The 21,806-nt window shown below is 39.6% G+C and overlaps 6 protein-coding genes, 1 long non-coding RNA gene and 1 pseudogene across 7 annotated transcripts; 6 read left to right on the forward strand and 2 right to left on the reverse strand.

The window, feature by feature from the left end:
• The first annotated feature begins 1,039 nt into the window (after window positions 1-1,039).
• On the forward strand, window positions 1,040-3,408 carry LOC104819635 (5'-methylthioadenosine/S-adenosylhomocysteine nucleosidase 2). Its single transcript, XM_010549785.1, has 8 exons — window positions 1,040-1,175; window positions 1,267-1,330; window positions 1,553-1,644; window positions 1,903-2,009; window positions 2,206-2,280; window positions 2,410-2,484; window positions 2,720-2,812; window positions 2,957-3,408. The coding sequence occupies exons 1-8, from the start codon at window positions 1,079-1,081 to the stop codon at window positions 3,152-3,154; spliced, it is 801 nt and encodes a 266-aa protein (XP_010548087.1). The 5' UTR covers window positions 1,040-1,078; the 3' UTR covers window positions 3,155-3,408.
• A 1,665-nt stretch (window positions 3,409-5,073) lies between these two features.
• On the forward strand, window positions 5,074-5,851 carry LOC104819636 (peptidyl-prolyl cis-trans isomerase-like). The gene has a single exon (XM_010549786.2). It carries the CDS (start codon window positions 5,179-5,181, stop codon window positions 5,695-5,697), a length of 519 nt encoding a protein of 172 aa, XP_010548088.1. The 5' UTR covers window positions 5,074-5,178; the 3' UTR covers window positions 5,698-5,851.
• Window positions 5,852-5,945: 94 nt separating this feature from the next.
• On the reverse strand, window positions 5,946-6,623 carry LOC104819637. Its single transcript, XM_010549787.2, has 2 exons — window positions 6,395-6,623; window positions 5,946-6,252 (listed from the first exon to the last, which is right to left on the reverse strand). Exons 1-2 carry the CDS (start codon window positions 6,469-6,471, stop codon window positions 5,967-5,969), a joined length of 363 nt encoding a protein of 120 aa, XP_010548089.1. The 5' UTR covers window positions 6,472-6,623; the 3' UTR covers window positions 5,946-5,966.
• Window positions 6,624-7,919: 1,296 nt separating this feature from the next.
• Window positions 7,920-10,552, forward strand: LOC104819638 (peptidyl-prolyl cis-trans isomerase CYP21-1). The gene is made up of 7 exons (XM_010549788.2): window positions 7,920-8,313; window positions 9,011-9,092; window positions 9,215-9,262; window positions 9,384-9,407; window positions 9,490-9,672; window positions 9,787-9,862; window positions 10,155-10,552. Exons 1-7 carry the CDS (start codon window positions 8,215-8,217, stop codon window positions 10,315-10,317), a joined length of 675 nt encoding a protein of 224 aa, XP_010548090.1. The 5' UTR covers window positions 7,920-8,214; the 3' UTR covers window positions 10,318-10,552.
• A 2,706-nt stretch (window positions 10,553-13,258) lies between these two features.
• LOC104819640 (actin-depolymerizing factor 5) lies at window positions 13,259-14,608 on the forward strand. Its single transcript, XM_010549789.1, has 3 exons — window positions 13,259-13,408; window positions 13,518-13,777; window positions 14,271-14,608. Exons 1-3 carry the CDS (start codon window positions 13,388-13,390, stop codon window positions 14,419-14,421), a joined length of 432 nt encoding a protein of 143 aa, XP_010548091.1. The 5' UTR covers window positions 13,259-13,387; the 3' UTR covers window positions 14,422-14,608.
• Window positions 14,609-15,703: 1,095 nt separating this feature from the next.
• LOC104819642 lies at window positions 15,704-17,165 on the forward strand. The gene is made up of 4 exons (XR_772839.2): window positions 15,704-16,020; window positions 16,514-16,630; window positions 16,759-16,982; window positions 17,073-17,165. It is a non-coding gene; the product is annotated as an uncharacterized LOC104819642 (long non-coding RNA).
• Window positions 16,840-19,149, reverse strand: LOC104819641 (pentatricopeptide repeat-containing protein DOT4, chloroplastic-like). Its single transcript, XM_010549790.1, has 2 exons — window positions 17,075-19,149; window positions 16,840-16,984 (listed from the first exon to the last, which is right to left on the reverse strand). Exon 1 carries the CDS (start codon window positions 19,069-19,071, stop codon window positions 17,137-17,139), a length of 1,935 nt encoding a protein of 644 aa, XP_010548092.1. The 5' UTR covers window positions 19,072-19,149; the 3' UTR covers window positions 16,840-16,984; window positions 17,075-17,136.
• A 189-nt stretch (window positions 19,150-19,338) lies between these two features.
• LOC104819643 overlaps window positions 19,339-21,806 on the forward strand; it is a 3,890-nt pseudogene continuing 1,422 nt past the window's right edge.

The following is a 21,806-nucleotide window of genomic DNA, read 5'->3' on the forward strand; positions in this document are numbered from 1 at the left end:
TGAATTTATATGTATATATTAATTTAAATATATGTAGATAAAAATTTGAATATTTAATAATATTTTTTTGCTGAGTCAACACTTTTTTTGTTGAGTGAGCAATTTTTTGCTGAGTCATTGCTGAGTCAGCAGTTTTTTGTCGAATGAACAGTTGCGTTTAACGACATTAACGGATGAGTGGTTGATTTGGAAAAAAATTTAAAAGTCTGGGTATTTATGTGGGAGTTATGAAAAGTTCAGGTATTTATATGACAATTTTATAGTTCGGGTATTTATGTGGGATTTTTGTAAAAGTTCGGGTATTTAAATGCGATTATCCCTAATAATAATTATTATAATTTATACACATAATATTACACCTAACTACAAATTACATTACATCATCGGGTTGGTAAGATGGAATTTTTACATTATCATTGAAGTTGAAAAAAATTAACTAGAAAAATCCTGAATACGACTATTACTATATATGTATATAATTACATTGTTTGATTGAAAAAAGTGAGACTAATTATTATCTTTTCTATACGTATTATTGTAGTTGTAGACCGTTGGTAGAATTTACGTCCCATCATTATTAAATGTCTTTTTAAGTACAAAATTTCTTATAATTAAAGTTTGAAATAATTTTTTATAGATAAACTTTGAAATGGTAATTTGGAAATCGTTTAATCTTATATAAAATATAGTACATAATCTTAGAAGAGAATTGTGAATGAATCATATAAAATTAGTGTCATTTTGTAGTTTACATATTGATATATCCTATTTAACGTTAATTTTATTATTGTATTAAGATGTATGCAAACAAAAACTGAAAGCTTCTGCTTGGACCGGAAGTATTGCCATTGAAAAAAAAAAGGGGAAGCTTGTAAGGTAAATATTTCGTGTGGGCCAATATTAAGCGCATTGGGCCCATTTTGACATGTCAGGCCGGAAAAGATACGAAGAGTTCCAACTGGGCTAATGGGCCGAGATGAATATATAAAATGAGGCCCATAAGCAACCACACATTTTCCCACTTTCTCGTGCAATTGATTTCAATTTTCACGCGGAAATTCTAGGAGACGGAATCGCCATGGCTCCTCGTTGCGACGGATTGTCAGACGCCGCCATGAAAGATCTTATGGCTCAGGCGGAGAAGCTTCCCATCTCCACCGTCGTCTTCGTCGTTGGTACTATTTTCTCACTTCTCTCTCGCGCTCATCTCCATACGTGCTCACGTATCGTGGTTTGTGGGAGCGGTTTTGATGGCGGTCTCTGCAGCTCTGCAAGCGGAAGCTTTGCCTCTGGTCGACAAATTAGAGCTAATACAAGACGATAAACCGCCGTGAGTTAGATTCATTTTGTAAATGTTCGTGTTGATCTAACAAGTTCGTTCATCCTCGGGATTTGAATGGCGATGCTTGCTTGTTATAAAAGCCATTCTGATTCCTTTAGAGTTCAGAGATGTTCATATGATCATAAGTTTGCATTAATTATAATTTCTAAGTTTTGCATTGATACGGTCTGATTAATTGGGTTTGGTCTATATTTGAATATGGTTTTGCAGATTTCCGATAGGAATGCCTTGGATTCGGTTCTATGGAACGTACAGAGACTTGTTCATCAATGTAGTTTGTCCAGGAAAGGATTCAACTCTTGGTATGTATTTGGTTGTCTTGTCTTCAGTCTGTAACTTTTGAAGTTAAACTGATAATAAGCTAAAAGAATTCCGCAAAACAAAATTTCTCTATAGCATGTTCTTAAAGGCGATGGGCGATTCGTTCAGTTTGATCAATTCAGTAATTTATGTTTAAGATTTCTTTCTGCCTGTGCTGTTTCTGTGGTATTTTGCATCGGAACAACCTTTCAGATTCGTAGCTTTCTTGAATGCTCCGTGACTGATTCGATTCCTTTTAGGAGTCGATAATGTGGGCACGATTCCTGCATCTCTAGTGACGTGTGCTTCCATTCAAGGAATACGGCCAGATCTAATCATAAATGCAGGAACTGCTGGTGGGTTTAAGGTATAAATTTGAGTATTAGTTCCTCTACATCGCCGAAGCATGTCTGATTTCTCTCATCTTTCTGTATCTGGTATTCTTTATTGTTTATGATGCCCATAGAGTGCAAAGAATGATCCACCATGTGAAACTTTATCCTGTCCTGTGAACATCCTAGCATAAAGAAATGCAACTTGTCATGATTGTTGTGTTCTTTCAGGCAAAAGGAGCGAGTGTAGGTGATGTGTTTATTGCCTCTAGTGTCGCTTTCCATGACAGAAGAATACCTGTCCCTGTGAGTGTTCATATCTACCGGTACTGAATACTTATGTGCTGTGTTAGTAGAAAAATGTGAAGTTGCTTAATAAAGATGTTGTTCTTGAGCAGAATTCTTGATTTATTATCATTTCAATTACTTTTTCAGGTGTTTGATCTATATGGGGTTGGTACACGGAAGGCCTTCACTACACCCAACCTCGTAAAGGAGCTCAGCTTAAAGGTGAATGCTTAAGTTTTTGCTTTGAATTTGCTGATCATCTTCACTCGAGTTACGGATATTTCTTGATCTATCTACATGTATTAGTGACAATATGCCATATGCAGAAGTTTTTAAATACACTAGAAGACGTTCGACCAGAAACAACAGATGTTTTGGCTGTAAATGCTTGCTACCTGGCTTATTTGAAAGCTCGCAGATATAACCAAGATTGTCTATTTCCCCTTGGTGTACCCAGGTAGGCAATCTGTCTACTGGTGATTCTATGGATATGTCTCCACAAGACGAAGAACTCATCATTGCAAATGATGCCACAGTTAAAGACATGGAGGTAAAAATAAGAATCCCTTCCGATTTCTGCTCCTGAAACGCCTAAAGAGTGTCTGGCCATAACAAAACCTGCCTTCGAGTTTTTGTTTCCTTTTGTGTCTGAATCAGTTAATGCTTATTTCTACAAAAATATATACGCTTTCAGGGAGCGGCAGTGGCCCATGTGGCCGATCTTTTCAAGGTGCCCACGATCTTTATAAAAGCGGTAACGGATATCGTGGATGGCGAGAAACCGACATCGGAGGAGTACTTGCAGAATTTGCCTGCGGTTACGGCTAAACTCACGCAATCAGTCAGCCAAGTGCTTGATTTCATCAGCGGGAAATGCCTCTCAGACCTCTAACTCTTTTCGTTTTCGTAAATTCAACCTCTAGCAGGTTATGGAATTAAACCATTCGTAAGATTCAGATATTATGTGCATAATCATTCAAGCAAAAGGGTAAGAGGGTAAAGCATAAGCAGAGGCACTGACTAGGTTGTTTGCTTATGTTACAAACCATTGTTTGTCATTTTCTCCACAAAAAAAGTTCTAAACTTGTGGACGTAAAAACAAGTGTTAATTGTTTTTAAGCTTATGGGAATAAAAACGGATTGTTATTTGGCTGTATTTTTATTTCTATATTCATATCGAAGTTTTAAAAATAAGAAGAAAAAACAGATTGTTGTCACAAACCTGAAGAATCCACTATCCGTTATATTTATATATTTATAAAAGGGGTTTATTACAACGAATTCAATTTCGTACTTAAAAATCAATGGGGAAGTCAGGGAAAATATCATCAAAATTGATGCAATCTATTGGATCTTCCGAATCTTCCTCAGCTTCTTGCATCTTTGGTCCTTCTCCGAATTCCTCAAAACGAATACCAGAAATTGCCATGGCTTCTGCGAATATGTCGGAGGAATTCTCCGAGATTCCGTAGGGTTGGTCAGAAAATTGCGGCGCAAGGTTTCCGACAAGAGTATCATCGTGCCTTCCGCCATGGGTGTCCAAATCTTGAACCGTGGACTCTCCAATCTTCGTCTTCTCCACGAGACGAGGTGTCTGATCCAAATCTTTCTCATACAGCGAACTGGCTTCCTCCATCATTGGTCCTTCTCCGAATTCCCCGAAACGAATACGGGAATTCGCCATGGCTTCTGCGAATATGTCGGAATTCCCCGAGTTTCTGTTGGGTTGTTCTGAATCTTGCAGCGCAAGGTTTCCGACAAGAGAATCATCATGCTTCCCGCCATAGCTGTCCAAATCTTGAACCGTTGACTCACTAGGCTTCGGCTTCTCCAGGAGACGAGGTCTCTGATTGTTCATGTCGTTCAGTCGGAGCCTCACGATGTTCATGAGCTCGGAGATCTCATCAATGGCGACCTCCAAATCCCGTGTACTAGCCGTTTCCTCGAACCCATCCTCCTCCCAGCGAAACCCTAGCCCCGAAGTCTGTTTCTTCCCCGCCAAGCGACCCTTGTTCTTCGACTCGCGATAGCGGGACAAGGCGTGATCATCGCACAATGTCGGAGTTCGGTTGTTGAGGAAAGCGTCGACGACTTCGTCGACGGAAGAGTGGCCGAAGGAGTAGAAGGAGACGTTGGAATTGGCGGAAGGGGGAGTGACTAAAATGGCGATGTGGGTATTGCCGAGAAGGCAGAGCTCGGAAGCTTTCCGGAAAAGACCTTCGCGCCGTTTGGAGAATGCCACAGATCTCGCCTCTTTCTTCTCGATCTTCTGCATCGGGATCTTCCTCTTCGTCCCTCCCATCGTGGAATTCCCACGCAGACTACGAGCGGGCGAGCGAGAGAGAGAGAGATGTTTATCAAGAAAAGAGATAGAGAGAGAGAGAGTGATTTGGAGTGGGGATTTAGTTGTGTACTGTTTGTTCATATCTTTTTATAGATTCTTTTCAATTTGAATTTGAACAAAAAAAAAAATTTCTTCCACCGGAGAATTGTGTTTCCTTTTCTCTTTTAACGTCGGAAAAGTGAAATCGCCGGTTATTGCCTCTTTCTTGTTCTCTTTGGGTGAGAAATAAGGAAACTACACCACAGGCTTTGGCCCAATCATTCTTGGGCCCAATATCGAAACGCTGCCGTTTAAGACTTTTCCACGGAGAAAATTCATAGGCCCACGCCTATGCGATCAGACCCCCCCTTCAACCTTTTTAACCGTGGTCAAATTCTAACTAACCACGGTTAATGGTTACAGTCCCACAGCCCTACACGTGTACTCAACCAACGGTCACCGACAACTTCCCTTTGAATACTCACCGCTTGCGCTTCGATCCTCTACCTGTATGAACCCCTAAACCCTAACACCAACAATCATTTTCCTAGTCTCTCCGATAATTTTTCCTCGATCGATACACGCTGCAGAAAATGCCGAACCCTAGGGTTTTCTTCGACATGGCAGTCGGCGATGCGCCTGCCGGTCGGATCGTGATGGAGCTCTTCGCTGATACAACGCCTGTTACGGCGGAGAATTTCCGCGCCCTCTGCACCGGCGAGAAAGGCGTTGGGAGGAGCGGCAAGCCTCTGCACTACAAGGGATCGACGTTTCACCGTGTGATCCCCGGATTCATGTGCCAGGGAGGCGATTTCACCGCCGGGAATGGCACCGGCGGCGAGTCGATATACGGCGCTAAGTTCAAGGACGAGAACTTTATCAGGAAGCACACCGGGCCTGGGGTCCTGTCCATGGCGAACTCTGGTCCGAACACCAACGGATCTCAGTTCTTCGTCTGCACGGAGCAGACGGCCTGGCTCGATGGGAAGCACGTTGTGTTCGGACAAGTCGTTGAAGGTATGGATGTCGTGAAGGCTATCGAGAAGGTCGGATCCCAGTCCGGGAGGACTTCGAAGCGCGTTGTCATCGCCGACTGCGGTCAGCTTTCCTAAATCTGATGAAAAAAGAAAACACCTTGATCGTATAACAATGGCAGCTCTGGAGTAGGTTTCTTTTTTCTTCATCTTAGTTAATGGGTCTGTGGTGGGGTTTGAGTTTGGATCTAGCTACCATGAGTAATAAATAAGGTTTAGGTATCAGAAATCATTCCTCTGTGCTCTGTTTTTTGGAATTTTTTTCGATTAATTCATGAAACGACTCCAAAAGGCTCTTCTCCGGCGTACGTTATCATAAACCTTTGTAAACTCTTATCATGCGCCTCTCACCGCTTCACCGGCGTCTTCTCAACGTGATCGCGTTTTGGATCGCCGAGCAGTGGATCCAGTCGATGGAGAGGCCAATCGAATTCCGTTCTCAGATCTGCGTTTGCGAGGACGCACTTCTTCTTCTTCTTCTTCTTCTTCTTAGTCTCTGCTCTCTCCTCCTCTTCTGCCGCCGAGGGGGCGATTGTGGAAGAGATCGCGCGGAGGATAAATGGATCCAAGTAATCTTCGAGTTTTCTCTTTATCTTAGATTCCTGATTGGTCCTCGACGAACTGCGTTCTTCTCTGTAAAATATATACATCATTCAACAATGGTGGTTCCAGAAATAATGACGTCAAGATAAGAGAGAGATTTTTTTTAAAAAAGAGAGAGAAAGAGATTTAAAAAAAAAAGAGATAGATAGAGAGAGAGAGAGAGTGAAGATACAGAGAGAGAAAACGATGAGGAATGATCTCCTCGACGGAGGGGAGAGGAGGAATCGAAGCTCCGCCAGTTTCCGCCATGGCTTTCCCGCCTTCGGAGCTTGTAGCTCTTTCTATTCTTCGACGTTTTCAGTCGCAGAGTTGGTTACTAAATGAAATGTATCACGAGATGAGAATACGATCAACCCAACACGACGTCGTATTTTTCGCACTTGAACCCTCTGAACGAAACGAAGGCTTCCCCTGTGTCATTATTGTTTTTTGTTAAAGGTGTCTCATTCTTCTTCGGCATTCATCCAAGAATTATGCAGATACATTTTTTACAGTTAATAAATGTATTATGGGAAAGAAGATTGACGCATTTTGTTGGACTTACCAACAAGTCAGAAGGAGTTACCAAACGGTTATTGGAAGTTGTAAAAGTTGTGTCGGTTATTATATTGCGTCTATATAAACAAATATTGAATGTTGTAAACAATATTGCAGTTTTGTTGTTTTTGGCTGTAATCGTATTCGGTTTTTCTACCGAATAGTTAAAATGTTGTGTACTTATAATGTAATGAAAGTGTTGTTGTTTGAGAATTAACACATTTTCACGGATACAACAGCAATCATAAAACACCATCAAAATTCATTTTCATTGTCAATATTCATTCACACGATATGTAAAATCCATCTTTTCAAGAACATGACAAAATCTCTTGCCCGAATGGATCTTTGCATATATCTCTCTCGTCCTGAACGCGAGTAAGATATCAAGACCCACCCCGATAATAACACAGGCCAAAGCCATGACAACGAATACAAGGCGGTAACAGTGCGGTCCGATGCACATGTTGCCGCCACCTGGTGTAGGTGTGGCATCGGCGTCGTAGAGGAGGCCAACAAGTGGACCCGAGAAGAGGAACGAGCCGAGAGGCAGGGTAAGTACGAGGATGTTGTAGATGAGACCGTAGTATCTGAGACCGAACAGTTCGGAAGCTGTCGGGACGGTGATGGCGAGACGGACCCCGTAACAGATCACGACCACGACCGAGCCGATGTAGAGGGAACCCGGCATGGCTAACGCCATAAGTGTGTATCCTACGGCCATTATGATCTGAGCGGCTGCGTTCCATCTTGGCATTCCAGCTTCTCTGCACAGTTGGAAAAAATGCATGCATCATAATATCAAAATCTTAAATGAATCTCGTCGAACGCTGTTTTCATGATTGGTTTACGTGAGTTATGAAGAAATCCTCAACAGATAGCGCATATATATATATATATATATATAGGTCAGAGATGAGCAGATTACAACTACATCACTCCTCGAGTCGAATTCGGGTTCCCGAATAAATATAGTTGGGCCTATAAACCATCTTCTGGAATTTTAAAGAAAGCCCATTGGGTCTTAATTTAATATATTTTATTGTTTAATATCTTATAATGTTCGGCCCATTTATAGGCCCATAATGTATCGACATCATCTGCTTCATCTTGATGAAGAACTACTTTTTACAGATCGAGTGATGTTATATTTTTAATTACAAATAAATATGGAAAATAGTTTTGAAAGCCGGGAAGAAATCACAAATCCCCAGTCCCCACAGCTTTGCTTACGGGAGTTATAACGTCGGATACAAGTCTGTCCATCGACTCAGCTGCAGAGAGAGAGAGAGAGAGAGAGAGAGAGATCTTACGGGGTGTGAATTTCTTTTTTTTTTTATTCTGCATCCGATTTCAAAGGTGGGGTCGAGTTGTGTTGTGTGCTTGTGTTTGTGAGATGAATTCTTGAGAAGAAGAAGCGGAATTTGGGAGAAGAAACAAAGGGACTGGACGAAGATGCGTCGAGAGATCTCGGTTTTGGCACAACCCAGGTGCCTTCTTCTCTTGATTGCCCTAACGATTTTCCTCGTTTTCGCCCTCACCAACTCTGGAAAGGTACGATTTTGCAACGATCCTGTTCGATGCAATTTCTCGAATTGTTATGTTGTCTGGATCTGTATACGGACCCCTGTCGTGTCGGGAATCGTGAGCTATTACTGTTTGTGATTGAAACACTAATCACCCTCGTTGAAGCTCCGAGTAATGGAGTTGGGCATGAGAGATCTGATTCTAGAATCTTCTGTGTAGTTGTCATTAGGTGTTCTTCAGGTCGGTTGATGCTTGGATTTGGCTATGGCTTGTCTTTATAAGCTCTGGAATTCATATCAGCATCATATTCTGAACGAATTGTGGTGTTTTTCAGTGAATTGGTAGAGGAGCTGAGTGTGGAAAACTGGGTGCATTTGTGTTGAAACTTGTAAATCTTACTCCATTTACTGAACTGCGAAAAGATTGTGATCAGACAAGGACATCAATCCGCAAAGAAACGATGATGCATATTTCCAGAATTCATCAGTTAATTCTCGGTTTTGATTTAGTTTGTTGAGACAATATCTTGATTGCTGAGGTTGTTGGATGGGTCTGGGAATGGGTTATGTTATGTTTCCCTTCTTTGATAAGTATGTCTGGTGTTTGCTTAGACAATATTTTCATGTATTAGTATCGGTAATTAGCCCGATTTTCTCTTGCATCAGTCGCTCTTCTTTAACATTTTCAATGTTTTGATTTGCTTGCTCTCTGATTTGATGCTTAGGAAGAGGAGAAGCAGGTAGATGAAGATTATGACATCACCCATAGAGTATATCTAGATGTTGATATTGAAGGCCAGCGAATAGGTAAAGGATTTTTCACGTATTTATTTCCGTGATCGGTACTAGAAGACGGTATTTCCTTCTCTGCTTCTTGGGATCTTTTCTTTTCTTGTTTGCTACCTACAATTTTGGTTTATTATGTTCAGGCAGGATGATTATTGGGCTATACGGAGCAGTAGTACCCAAAACCGTAGGTATGTCTTTGATATCTTGCCTCGGGCTAAAAGAATGTGGATTTTTTTCTTGCCTCGGTCAATTCTCGGCTTCATTTTAACTGTTTTCCGTTTCCTAATATTGAGTTTCTCTGTTTTGCAGAAAACTTCAGGGCTTTATGCACAGGTTCATAGTTTTCTTAACTAGATTCGGTTTCTTTATTGGATTGTTCGACTTCTCACCTCGATGGCTTTGAACTTAAACCCAGGGGAGAAGGGCAATACTTCGAGTGGGAAGCCACTCCACTACAAAGGAACCCCGTTTCATCGTATAATTTCCGGTTTTGTAATCCAAGGAGGAGATGTTATCCATGGTGATGGGAAAGGGAGTGAGTCCATTTATGGCGGTATCTTTCCTGATGAAAACTTTAAGATAAAGCATAGACATGCAGGTAGTATTCACACTTGGTTTGCAATGTGTCAATTGGAAGTTCAAAATGTTTCTTTCGTTTCGAAAAGGTAAATAAGCTGTTTGCTTTTGGCGGGGTCTTCTTTCGCAATTGTAGGTGCTGTAGCGATGGTTAATTCAGGACCCGATTCTAATGGCTCGCAGTTCTTTATCACTACCGTCAAGGCCTATTGGTAAGCTGCTCTCTTATAAATTTCTAAATGAACCGTCTTTTTTTTTCCTATATGTGTCATACAGAAACTGACATATCGAGGTAAATATGCTTTCTTTTGCTCATGAGAAAAATCTGGGAACGATCCTCGGGTTTATACAAACGATATCTCAAAACTCAAGGGCTTGCGACAAGGATACACATCAAAACAGATGGACTGTGTACTATAAGAAGATGATATATATTGTTGCATACATTACACATTGGACCCCTGTCATGTTTTTCGTGCGTAAATCGGGAGATTCATGTCTCAGGTTGGACGGGGAACACGTGGTTTTCGGGAAGGTCATTCAAGGAATGGACACCGTGTTTGCCATTGAAGGAGGAGCAGGAACTTACAGCGGCAAACCCCGGAAGAAAGTTGTGATTGCTGATTCTGGAGAGATTCCAAAGGACAAATGGGACGAGGAGAGGTGATGATCCAGGCACTTCCCCAAACTCTGTTTTGTTCTTGTGATTCTCTTAGTTTTACCGGACGATCAAACGCTCGGGTTATGGTCGGAATCTGAATCCGAATCCGAATCTGAATGTAGTTAGTGTTAAAGGCTGTTCATGGAAATATCCCAAGCTCTTTCAGTTGAATGTTTCTTCCCGGGGGATTCAGTTGAGTACAAGGCTTCTTTTGATGTTCAATCTTAGTTCCTTTTTGTTCTATCCATTGTGTAAATCTCTGAATCTATCATTGGAAATATGATAAACCTTACTTTTAGCTTAAAAAAATGGTTACATGAAAAACATAAAATGCAGATAATAAGTGGACACAGACATTGGAACAGGTCAAAGCTCAAAAGCTGAATAATTGAAAGGAAGAACATCAAGGAAGACAATCCTACCATAGATGAATCCTTCCAAAGAACAAAGATCTAAAATTCATAATATCATATATATATATATAGAAACAAACAGGATATGACCATAGCCATAACCATAAGGTTCTTTAACAACTCGAGAAGTGGTGGCTTATAATATGTCCACCTAGAGACAGAAACATGGCTTATGTTCCCTTGGAATGACTATAACCCACTTTGTACTATGCAGAACAGAAGATTGACGCATTTCTTCCTCATCATGCCCCCCCATGTCTCCTCTTTTGTTTAGAGTTCAGTGTTTTAGCTTTTCTGCTGTCTTTTTCCTTATATATATATATGGGATGTCCAATCATTAGATATTCGAAATTTTAGAGTAATCGAATTTGAATCAGAATCTAAATCCAAATTTCTCATAATATATTACCCAAATTTGAATTCGTTTTGTTCGGATTTCCGAGATAATTCTTGGATGCCTACTGAGGATATTCGAATCCAAAATTTTAACAAAAATATGATACATATCATATATAAACTATAAAACCAGTTATATATAATATAAATATAAATTGTAATATGTATATAAGTATAAAAAATTTACAATATAATAATAGATAAAAAAGATATTAAAAAATTATATATTGAAAGTTATAATAAGTTTATATTAGATTTTTATATAATATAATTAAAATATATGAATAAAATTATAAATTTATGATTTCTCAGATACTCACGGATAATTTCACGTTTTGTTAACCAAATTCAAATCCGAATTTTGAATTTTTCTAAATATCATATCCGATCTCATATCATTGAGTGTCTGAATATCCGAAGACCCACGGATTGGGTTAGATACCCGAATTTCGGGATCTTTTGTCCACCTATATATATGTATATATACAGGGGGGTGTGGATGTGAATGCCATGATGTTGCTCAACTTGTACCATACATGCATTGGACAATTCCATGGGAAGACTCGAGGGCTTTGGGAGTGGAAGGTCTTGGAATTCTGTAGCCTCTCTACATTATCTTTTTGGTTTTAGGTTTATATGAAATGAATATCCCAATTTAATCGAATCGTAGCATTTCGGTATATACAATTTAATTTGGGTTTTTACATATGGATCTTTGAGTGGACACGTCGGTCCATCTCATGCTCATTTGCAAAAGGTCAAATGCTACATTTATATATAAATAGCAAAATACGTATAAGGTAAAAAAGGAAAAATTATTCTAGATATTCCAACTCTATTCTTTTTTTTATATATATGAAAGAGGACACGTCGGTCCATCTCATGCTCATTATAAGAGGTCAAATACTACATATATATATATATATATATATATATATATAGCAAAAATATTTATAAGGTAAAAGTAAAATTTATTAACCCATCAAACGTATCAAAGATCGTAACAATTCAATCTCCTTCATTTTTCCACATTCGTAATTTTGTTGAAAACTAGGAACAAAAATTAAAATAAAATAAAATAAATTGGGATTATTTTTTAAAAAAACTCGGCTGCTTCACTCCTTAGCTTTCACGTAAAGGGTTATGTGAGTTTTTGAGTAACACAGAGTTACAGAGATCAAAATCCAAAGATTTTGGACCACATTCTCAATCAAATCAAATCTATGTTATCTAAATATTGTTATTACCGAGTCTTAATTAAGGACTAAATCTTTATTTATTTGCATATTTGTTTAAATGAAGATAATTAAGCAGTGAAGTTGCGTTATTCTTATGTGTAATACCGATCTCCCTGTATCTCGCGATCATTCAAGACTGATTTCTCTCTATCTCTCATATTTCTCCGAACGAATCGAGTTCAAGAACACAGATAAAAAAGAAAGATTGGCACGAGTGATTTACGAGTTCAGATTGAACATTGTGTTCAATCCTCCGTCTCAGGGGAAGAAGAAATCGATTATACTCAGCTTTAGGGTTTTTGAGATTACAACAAGAATTAGGATTTTACAACTGATCATATGAGGCTCTGCTTCTTATAACCGACTGAAGAAGACGGCCGTTGACTCCAACAGTATTCCAAACCCTCTAAACCAATCAGAGACTTTCTCTGGCCTTTATGAACGTTAGCGTTCCAGGCATTATCAACTTACATTATGTTTTCTCCAAGGTTTTAGTTTTTTTTTAAATCTTTTTAATAGCGTGATATTCATTTGATATAATATGTAAAAATATTTTATATTTTCAGGTAAAATATGACATAAAGTAACTAAGATATGTATGACATATATTTTTAAGACACGATCACAGATTCACAAAATAATTAAGAAAAGAAAAATAGAGGTCAAAAATCCAAATCGAGTCCATCACACATGAGATAATTCGAACCGTTCCAGGCGAAGTAGACGTTTTTAAAACGGAAAAAGGATGAAAATTCATAATAATGCTTAATGAATAATAATTTCGTAATATTCCTTTTTTTTAAAATTTTTCAGTGAAGGGCAATTATGTAATAAACAAGAACTCCAATGGCATTTGTTTAGCCCCAGCTTTATATAAAGGCCCCAAAACTTCACCACACACATCACATTCACACATCACCAAAGAAAAAAAGAAAAGAAAAGGAAAAAGGCATCACAGTAAAGAGGAAGAAGAAGAGAATCCATCACATTTCCACCACCATAGCAAAAAAGCTCGCAACTACAACAACAATGGCGATGGCTTTCAAGATGGTAAACAACCAAACAAAAAACACTATTTTTTTAATTCACTTATAATATATATCCCATCATGAATCATGATGATGATGATGGTGATGATGGGTGATGGTGATGATGGCAGGCGACGACGGGGATGTGGGTGGCGGAGGAGAGCAAGAGGTCGTTCATGGAGATGAAGTGGAAGAAGGTTCACAGGTACATAGTCTTTAAGATCGACGAGATCTCGCGCCTCGTCACCGTCGATAAGGTCGGAGGCGCCGGCGAGAGTTACGACGATCTCACTGCCTCCTTGCCGGAAGACGACTGCCGCTTCGCCGTCTTCGATTTCGACTTCGTCACCGCCGACAACTGCCGCAAGAGCAAGATCTTCTTCATCGCCTGGTATTTCGATACACGCGCCCACACATATACGTATATGTTCTCCGATGGGATTTTTTGAATTACCCTTTTGCCCCTGGCCGAGTAACCGGGACTTGTGATTTGAAAGTGAACCTTTATGAGGGCAATCGGTTCGGTTATTTCTAAACCAAACCGAATAACTTTTAACCGAAATCTAAATGAATTTGATATAAAAATCGAATTTTAATCGAATACAAAATGACTAAACTGTTTTAGGAAATAAACAATTTTATCATTAAAAATAAAACCTAAACCGAAATCGAACTGAACTCAATCTAACATAAAACCGAATGGATATAAATTTTCCAAAACCAAAAAAACCGAATCCAAATAAAACCAAACCTGGAATATGAAATATCTACCCGGCCGTGAATTCGTTATCGACTCGATTTCCCTTTTTCTCCTTTGGTGCGTTTCATCACAATCACAGGGGCAAAATCGTAATTTAACATTTTCGGGTTTCGGTTTCGGACAGGGCGCCGGCGGCGTCGAGGATAAGGGCGAAGATGCTGTACGCGACGTCGAAGGAGGCGGTGAGGAGGGTGTTGGAAGGAATCCATTACGAGGTCCAAGCCACCGACCCCACCGAGATGGGATTCGACCTTATCCAAGACCGTGCCAAATAATAATTTAATGTCTATAATTACCTTTAAACATTAATTAACATTCTTAGTTAATGTTTAATCTTAATTATTGCTGCTTACCCTCTTTATGACTGCTTTGTGTGGGTTTTATTTTTTCTGTTTCGGTTAGGCGTTTTTGTCCCCTAATGTTAAAGAGTTTAATGATAAATGCTAATTACCTTCTAGATTCTGCCAATTATAATAAGTTTAATATTGAAACCACTTGTATTTGAGTTTTGCATTTTTTCGGAAATAATTTGCCCGGAAAATATTTGCTCTTTCCAATTATTATTATTATTTTTTTAAGCGGGTTTCTATATTTTTATACTTCTATAAATAACATTTTATTTGCATCCGACAAGTTTTATGTGTTTTCAATCCACCCTTCAGTCTTGTGGAACATGTCGTTTTAGAACAATTTTTTTTTCTATTTCAAAATAAATGACGTTTTCAGATTTCTCATACTTTATATTTTTAAAGTTTTATCCTTTATTAATAATATTTAAATACTTAAAAACAATAATTCTCTACACAATAAATAAAAGCATTTTAGATAAAATGTTGTTTTTTTTAAATATATGTGCTTAAATCTAAAATGTCTTATAAAACTAAAAGGAGAGAGTATTGAGATTTTTCGTTAATTGGTGCACATATTTAATTAATGCATGCTAAAATAAATAAACAAAAATAGGCTAAAACAAAATATCAAATGATGAAACAACTTCTAAATACAAGTAACTGCGTAAGAAGATCCATGTAACGGTTGTAAATGATGCATATAGGATAATAAACATTATTAGGAAAGAAAAAATTTGGGTTAGTTTTTTGAATTACAGAAAAGATATATATATGCCAATAGATATTTTCATTACTATAAAATATCAATAATTCGGACATTGAAAGCAGAAATTGACAAAATACACTTGGCCAAACAGGATAACCCTTACACTCCGGTTTTCCTTGATGGTGATAGTGATATAACGATCGGCTTACAATTCAATATATATTTTTTTTCTAGATATATAGTATAGTAATAATCATTTACATTTTAAATCAAATTCAATTTATCTAAATTAAAAATTTTAAATGAATTCTATACAATTCTCCAAAATGGTATTTTGAAAGAGAAAAATTTAAGATCAAATTCTTCCAACTATAACCAAACAAAGAGGTTAACCGAAGAATCAAAGTTAAAACATGGGCATAATAAAATGGGCCTAGGCCCAACATAAACTTCAAATACAAGCAAGTTGATGTGACAATTGGGCCTTTCAAAATCATGACAAAGCCCACATATGTCTGAAACTCCGATTTCGTCATGGGTCTTTGATTCGACGAAGGCTTCTCGATTTTTGGCGCCGGCGACGAGGAAGCAGGTCTTGCCGTTGAGGGAGGCTGTTGCTGCGGCGGCGGCTACGGCTAGGGTTCGGCATTTGCTGCAGCAGCGGCGGAAGCCTTTAATCCGGTTGGGCGTCAAGGCTCGTGGCTGCTACGGCTTGTCTTATACCCTCAATTATGCCGGCAATCTCCCGGATATTTCTTGATTCTGTTCATCTTGTCGCCATTCTATTTGATCTTCTTTCTCTCTGGGGGAAATTCTAGGTATTCCGTGTCTGGCTTTGGGCCGATGATAAGTTTCGATTTCGAACTGCTGAAGTGATTTTGGTATTTTATGGATGATTGAAATTCTATTGGGATGTATATAATCTGATTCGCATGATTACTTAAGCCAATTTATTTCGGTGATTTTGCGAATTTCTATATGCTTGATTTCCCGGTTCGAATCTGTGATACCCAGATTTGAAAAATCATCATGGCTTTAAGTTGTTCTGCCTTTGATTATTACTTCTACTTTGGAAGAACAGATGCTTTGGAATGGCAAATCACGTTATCACTTATCACAAGGAGATTATCAAGAGCTCTTCAACTAATGAGCTCAGTATCTTATATCAATGCTCTGTTTATGGAAATTGATCGTTATAAATATTTGTATTTTGCTCCTTGTGGCAATGCTATAGGCTGTTGTTGATTACATATCTTGAGCAGTTGATTAATTGACTCTGGTAAGTGCTTTTCTTCTTCAAACATTGTACAGATGTGAAAGGAAAGTTCGACAGCTGGTCGAGGAAAAGGGTGTAAGTATAGCTGTTGAGCCAAAGGCCCTGATGCATGTCATTGGGACCAAGATGGATTTCATAGATGATGAACACAGGTTGGAACCGTCTCATATGTATATGGCTTATAGCTGTTTTAGTCACTTACCATTCTTTGCGTGGACCATCCTTGTAGTCTCATCGTTCTAACTCTGTTGTTAGATGGAAAATTTTGGTTTTATATCAGGTCAGAGTTTGTGTTCGTCAATCTGAACTCAAAAGGGCAGCGTGGATGAGGTGAATCTTTCATGACGACATCTAGATCTAGTTAGGAAACAACGCCAGAAACAGAGTTCAAGATGAACCAGGAACATAGTATCTATCATTCTTACACTGAATATTACACCGAACAGCTGCTAGAGAATGAGCCCCAGTTACAAAGCAATATGCAAAAAAAAAAACATACAAAGGGTACCGAGAATTCGCAAGACTTGCCAATAAAATTTTGATCTTGATGCAGTCTACACATAGTTTATTAACTTTGTTTCATCGTCATTTCAGGTTGCCTGTTGGCGTAGGGGGTGACAAAGCTTGAACTTATCTGGCGGTTGAACTCTGCTTCATTCTACAATGTGCTAATACCTGCCTTTTTCCTCAGTCCTCTTTGGTCCATACTCAATCTCAACGCTTCAGCATCTTGAAATCTCCCAACTGATGCATATACATTTGAAAGAAGGACAGTGTCTACTGATTCCATAATGCCTTGTTTGGACAACCTTTTCACCAGTGTTTCAGCCAGTTCCACATCTCCATGCAACCCACAACCACTAAGGAGAGCTCTCAAATTTTCGGGATTCAGTGTATCGAGATGCTCGTTGATGAACTCTCGTGCCTCGGTCAAGCAGCCAGCCCTTGCAAGCATGTCGATGACACATCCTTGGTGTTCATTCTCCAGTTTCAAGTTCTCATCTCCTGAAAGCTCGTTGAATATGGAAAGACCTTCCTTTATCAGCCCGGAATGACTACAGGCACGCAACAGACACAAGTATGTAACGCTATCGGGTCTTTCACCTGCCGTTCTCATCTCATCATAAAGGGCAAGAGCAGCTTCTCCTAGGCCATTGATTCCATACCCGTTTATAATTGCATTCCAAGAGATTATATTGCGGAGACAACCCATTTCCTCGAAGACACTTCGGGAGAAATCCATATTCCCGCAGTTGGAATACGCTGAGGTGAGACTATTTTGAACGGATCTTTCGCTGGTGGAACCGACCTTAAATGCCAAACAATGAAGCTGTAGACAGAGTTCAAATGCGGCTACATCTCCTGAAGCTGTTATAACATTGGTGATTAGGGCTGAGTCCAAGGTGTAATCTTTTCGAAGCATGAGCTCCATAAAAAGCTCCAGAGCCAATTTCGGTTGACCGTTATGAAGATGCCCGGAGATAACCGCTGTCCAAGAAACCAAACTCTGTCTGCTCATCCGACAGAAGACATCCATTGAAGAATCCAAGTCTCTGCATTTGGAATACATTGTCATGAGGGAATTTGCCAGATGGGTTTCAAGCTCAAACCCACAAACAATGGCTTGACCATGAATCTGCTTTCCTCTCCTCAAATCCCCAAGAACTGTACAAGCTGAAACAAGATTCACAGCCATTACTGCATCAAGATTCACATTGCCATCTCTCATTCTTACAAAAAGATTTATTGCAGCATTAGCATAATCAAGTTTGATCAGCAAACTAATCATTGTTGTCTTGCATATAACATCTTTCTGCTCCATATTTTCAAAGGCTGTAATCGCTCCATCCAAGTCTGTCAAAGAAGAATACATATCGAGGACCGAGTTATTGACCGATAACTCAGAATCAAAACCGGATTTCACCACTAACCCGTGAATGGATTTGCACAATCTTTCCATCTCTAAATTGATGCAACACTTAATCACACTCATCAACGTTGAGGCATTAGGAGAAAAACCAGTCCTCCTCAATCTGTTGAACAGCGATATGCCTTGTTCAGACAGCTCGTTCTGAAGATACCCTGAAATCATTGCGTTACATGATACTAGACCTGGGTTCTTCATCATGTCGAAAACTTTACAAGTATCTTCCAAGCTTCCGCATTTCGCGTACGAATCCAACAACGCGGTGGCAACAACTGGGTCAGGATCCAACCCATGTCTTAGAATCAATCCGTGAACATGTTGCACCAGGACAGGATCTCTTAGATTCTGTACTCCGACAAGAACACCGACTAAAGTGAAGGAATTTGGAACAAAACCCAGAGACCGCATCCGGGAAAACGATCCAAGGCATTTCCGGTAAAACCCGTTAATGGCGTAGCCATGGACGAGAATAGACCAGGTCACGACGTTTCTTTCGGGAATTTGGTCGAACAGCTTCTCGGCTTCCAGAACTTTGCCCGATTTGAAACAGCTGCTCAAGTCCCTGGAATGGGAATAGGAGTCTATCCGACCGGTAGTTAAAGCCGAGAAGGTTTTGCAACTGGAGAATCCAAACGGAGTTGCAGCAATCTTCTTCTTCAAGATCATACTAATTCTGTCCACCCGATGACGTAGTGATCAAATCACCACGTGGGTATATTTCCGGACGTATCTGTATGTATGTATATATATGAATTAACATCGAGTATATTTGGTCATTTGACAAAAACGTGGCAACGATTAGAATATTAATGTTTTGTTGCTATAGCAGGTGACGTCATTAATCAGGGTGTCAATTTTGACCCAGACCCGACACGAACTCACCCGACAAATATTCGAACCGGGTTCAAATCGGGTTCGGACTTGATCGGATTGAGCAAATCCTAACCCAATCCACCCCTCTCCAATGCGTTCTCTCTCTCGTTTGCCGCTTTCTCTCGCCCGCCGCCTCTGCCTCTCATCGTCGACTCGTCGATTCTCTCTCTGTCGACGGCGGCCGCCCCCTCTCTCTCGTCGTGGGTTTATATTCGTCGATTGAATCTCAGGCTCTGAGTCTACTGTTTCTAGTGTCCATTTTGCGGTGCCGACTGAATCTCAGACTACGATTCAATAATCCTTTTCCGAGGTGCATCATATTTATGCATGAAAAACGCAATCAGTTTGGTCTACAGTAGCTTCAGGAGATGTCCGTATGTTAATCTGATCAAAGGATGAGACAACATTAACAAGATGAAGTCTATTGCTTCTAGTGTACATTTGTCTGCGTTTGAATCTTTATGGTTTATTGGATTTATTAAACGTTCAAATGTCTTGTGATATTGTTTTTCTTCTGTGTAGTTAAACAATGGATGAAGGCAAAATCGATCAGGAAGAATTCTGAAGTGATGGACTTTGGCGTTGCCAGTGCTGCCGGTCATACATTTGGTCTCGGTTGGTATTTCAGTTCGTGTTCGTGATGATGAGAAACCGGAGATAGCGGCAATGATGAGCGAATTGCCGCGGTCACGTTCTTTGCGGCTGAGTCGCGGGGGAGAACGGAGCAATGAAAGCTCACGATCTAAAGGTCGGTGAAAGCTTTTGCTTTTCGGCATTCAAATTAGCTGAACTAGTTTAGTTACTCTTTGTACGGCCTTTTCACATAGCCATTGTTCTTTGTTAATGTAGTTTGACGACGAATTAGTATATCTCTATACTTTGGTTCGTCAGATGTAATAGAGGTAGGTGATGTCTTTGGGGGAGTGGATGCAAATGTATGTTCCTTTGATGTCTTAAGGCATTGGATGAGTAAAACCAGATGTTACAAGCAAATATTTGACAAAAACCGTTTCCCCCGCTGCAAGATGATGCAGAAGCTGAAGGTGTCTTCTTCTCGTCCGGGAGATTGCCTACTGATTACTCGATGAAGATAATTTGGAAGACGGGGTTCATATGGTGGATTCTTGTCGGAGGCATTGTGTGGATGCTACTTGTTCTTGTTGCACTGTTGTTTCATATTTGGTCATGTCAGTCTTCAGTTGCATTCTTTTCAGGTGATGCCTATGGGCAACTTTTCCCCTTACTCTTATTTTCCCTTTTCAGCTGATTCCATCTTGAGATGATCTGTTGGATATACAGGATTTTAGATTCAAATCTCATTGTTATGAAATCAAACTGTGAATCTTCAACTCAAACTGTTCATTCCCTGGATAATCAGCGGATGTTGTACGGGTTATGAATGAATCACGGCATCCTTGTACTTTCCTTGCAGCTATATGCAACAAAGAAGGCAGGCTTTACGTCATGTTAGACTCCATTGGACTTGTACCGGGTCCCAAACCACAGCATCGTAAGATCATAACTGGATCTACTGAACTTCTGCCTTATTATCATGACTTGTTATAACATTTGTTTAGATGATTTTCTGTAGGATGTCCAATTCCTGTGGCCTATGATCCAGACAAGGTACTCATTCCAAGAGGAAAAACTGCAGATACAGTTGTCAGAAATCTAACCTACATAACAGAGGACGAGTCCTCAGAGTCTCGGTTTCCACTTTTTGGGGGCAACATAACATGGTCTGATCGGGAAGAGAGTTTAAAGCTGAAGCCTGAGATGAAGGTAAATGCAAAGTTTTTCCGGATTGGTCTAAAACCTCTTTCCTTGTTGCTTATGTGCTAATGAAAAAACTTTTCAGGTCCATTGTGGATTCATGCCGGGCGGCGGGGCTGAAATGTCACCTTTGGATAAAGAATACGTCAAAAAATGTAGATTTGTAGTTGCGACCGGGATTTTTTACGGGTACGATGCACCCCACCAGCCTTCAAACATAAGCGAACGTTCTAAGAAACTGTTCTGTTTCATAATGACCGTAGATGAGGTGTCGCTCGATTTCATAAAGAAAAATACTACCGTGAGGAGTGATCGAGATGGTGGGATATGGGTGGGTGTTTGGCGTCTGATTCTTCTGAAAACTCCTCCGTATGATGAGCCGAGGAGGAATGGGAAGGTCCCCAAGATTTTAACTCACAGGTTTGTTCCCTGAAGCACAGTACAGCATTTGGGTTGATGGCAAAATGGAGCTTATAGTTGATCCTCTTCTTATGCTAGAAAGGTAAGAATGCTGCTCATATGTGCACTTCTCTTTGAAAAGAAGTAGCATGTAATATAATAAATACCGGTGATAGCTTAGGATTTGTTAATTTGCTTGGTGAATTTAGTCCCCGGATTCATGAACCTTGAAATCTACCCTTTTTTCTTGAGATCAAACAAAAGCCAAATCCTTGATAGTTGTAGGAGAAACATGATTAGTTAACTTACACTGGGAGTGAAATCTTTATCATGTGAACCAGAGTCACTCCTGCTGA

This window comes from Tarenaya hassleriana, unplaced genomic scaffold (assembly GCF_000463585.1).
Source record: "Tarenaya hassleriana unplaced genomic scaffold, ASM46358v1 Cleome3, whole genome shotgun sequence".
Lineage (NCBI taxonomy): Eukaryota > Viridiplantae > Streptophyta > Magnoliopsida > Brassicales > Cleomaceae > Tarenaya > Tarenaya hassleriana.

Bases quoted from the DNA above. Each gene is read 5' to 3' on its own strand.
- LOC104819635 (XM_010549785.1), top strand. From the start codon at position 1,079: ATGGCTCCTCGTTGCGACGGATTGTCAGACGCCGCCATGAAAGATCTT. The intron at 1,331-1,552 runs GTGAGTTAGATT...ATGGTTTTGCAG, and splicing joins ATACAAGACGATAAACCGCC to ATTTCCGATAGGAATGCCTT. The intron at 2,281-2,409 runs GTGAGTGTTCAT...TTACTTTTTCAG, and splicing joins ACAGAAGAATACCTGTCCCT to GTGTTTGATCTATATGGGGT.
- LOC104819636 (XM_010549786.2), top strand. From the start codon at position 5,179: ATGCCGAACCCTAGGGTTTTCTTCGACATGGCAGTCGGCGATGCGCCT.
- LOC104819637 (XM_010549787.2), bottom strand. From the start codon at position 6,471: ATGGCGGAAACTGGCGGAGCTTCGATTCCTCCTCTCCCCTCCGTCGAG. The intron at 6,253-6,394 runs GTATCTTCACTC...TATATTTTACAG, and splicing joins CCTCATCGTTTTCTCTCTCT to AGAAGAACGCAGTTCGTCGA.
- LOC104819638 (XM_010549788.2), top strand. From the start codon at position 8,215: ATGCGTCGAGAGATCTCGGTTTTGGCACAACCCAGGTGCCTTCTTCTC. The intron at 9,408-9,489 runs GTTCATAGTTTT...ACTTAAACCCAG, and splicing joins CTTCAGGGCTTTATGCACAG to GGGAGAAGGGCAATACTTCG. The intron at 9,863-10,154 runs GTAAGCTGCTCT...TTCATGTCTCAG, and splicing joins ACTACCGTCAAGGCCTATTG to GTTGGACGGGGAACACGTGG.
- LOC104819640 (XM_010549789.1), top strand. From the start codon at position 13,388: ATGGCGATGGCTTTCAAGATG. The intron at 13,409-13,517 runs GTAAACAACCAA...TGATGATGGCAG, and splicing joins TGGCGATGGCTTTCAAGATG to GCGACGACGGGGATGTGGGT. The intron at 13,778-14,270 runs GTATTTCGATAC...GGTTTCGGACAG, and splicing joins AAGATCTTCTTCATCGCCTG to GGCGCCGGCGGCGTCGAGGA.
- LOC104819641 (XM_010549790.1), bottom strand. From the start codon at position 19,071: ATGATCTTGAAGAAGAAGATTGCTGCAACTCCGTTTGGATTCTCCAGT.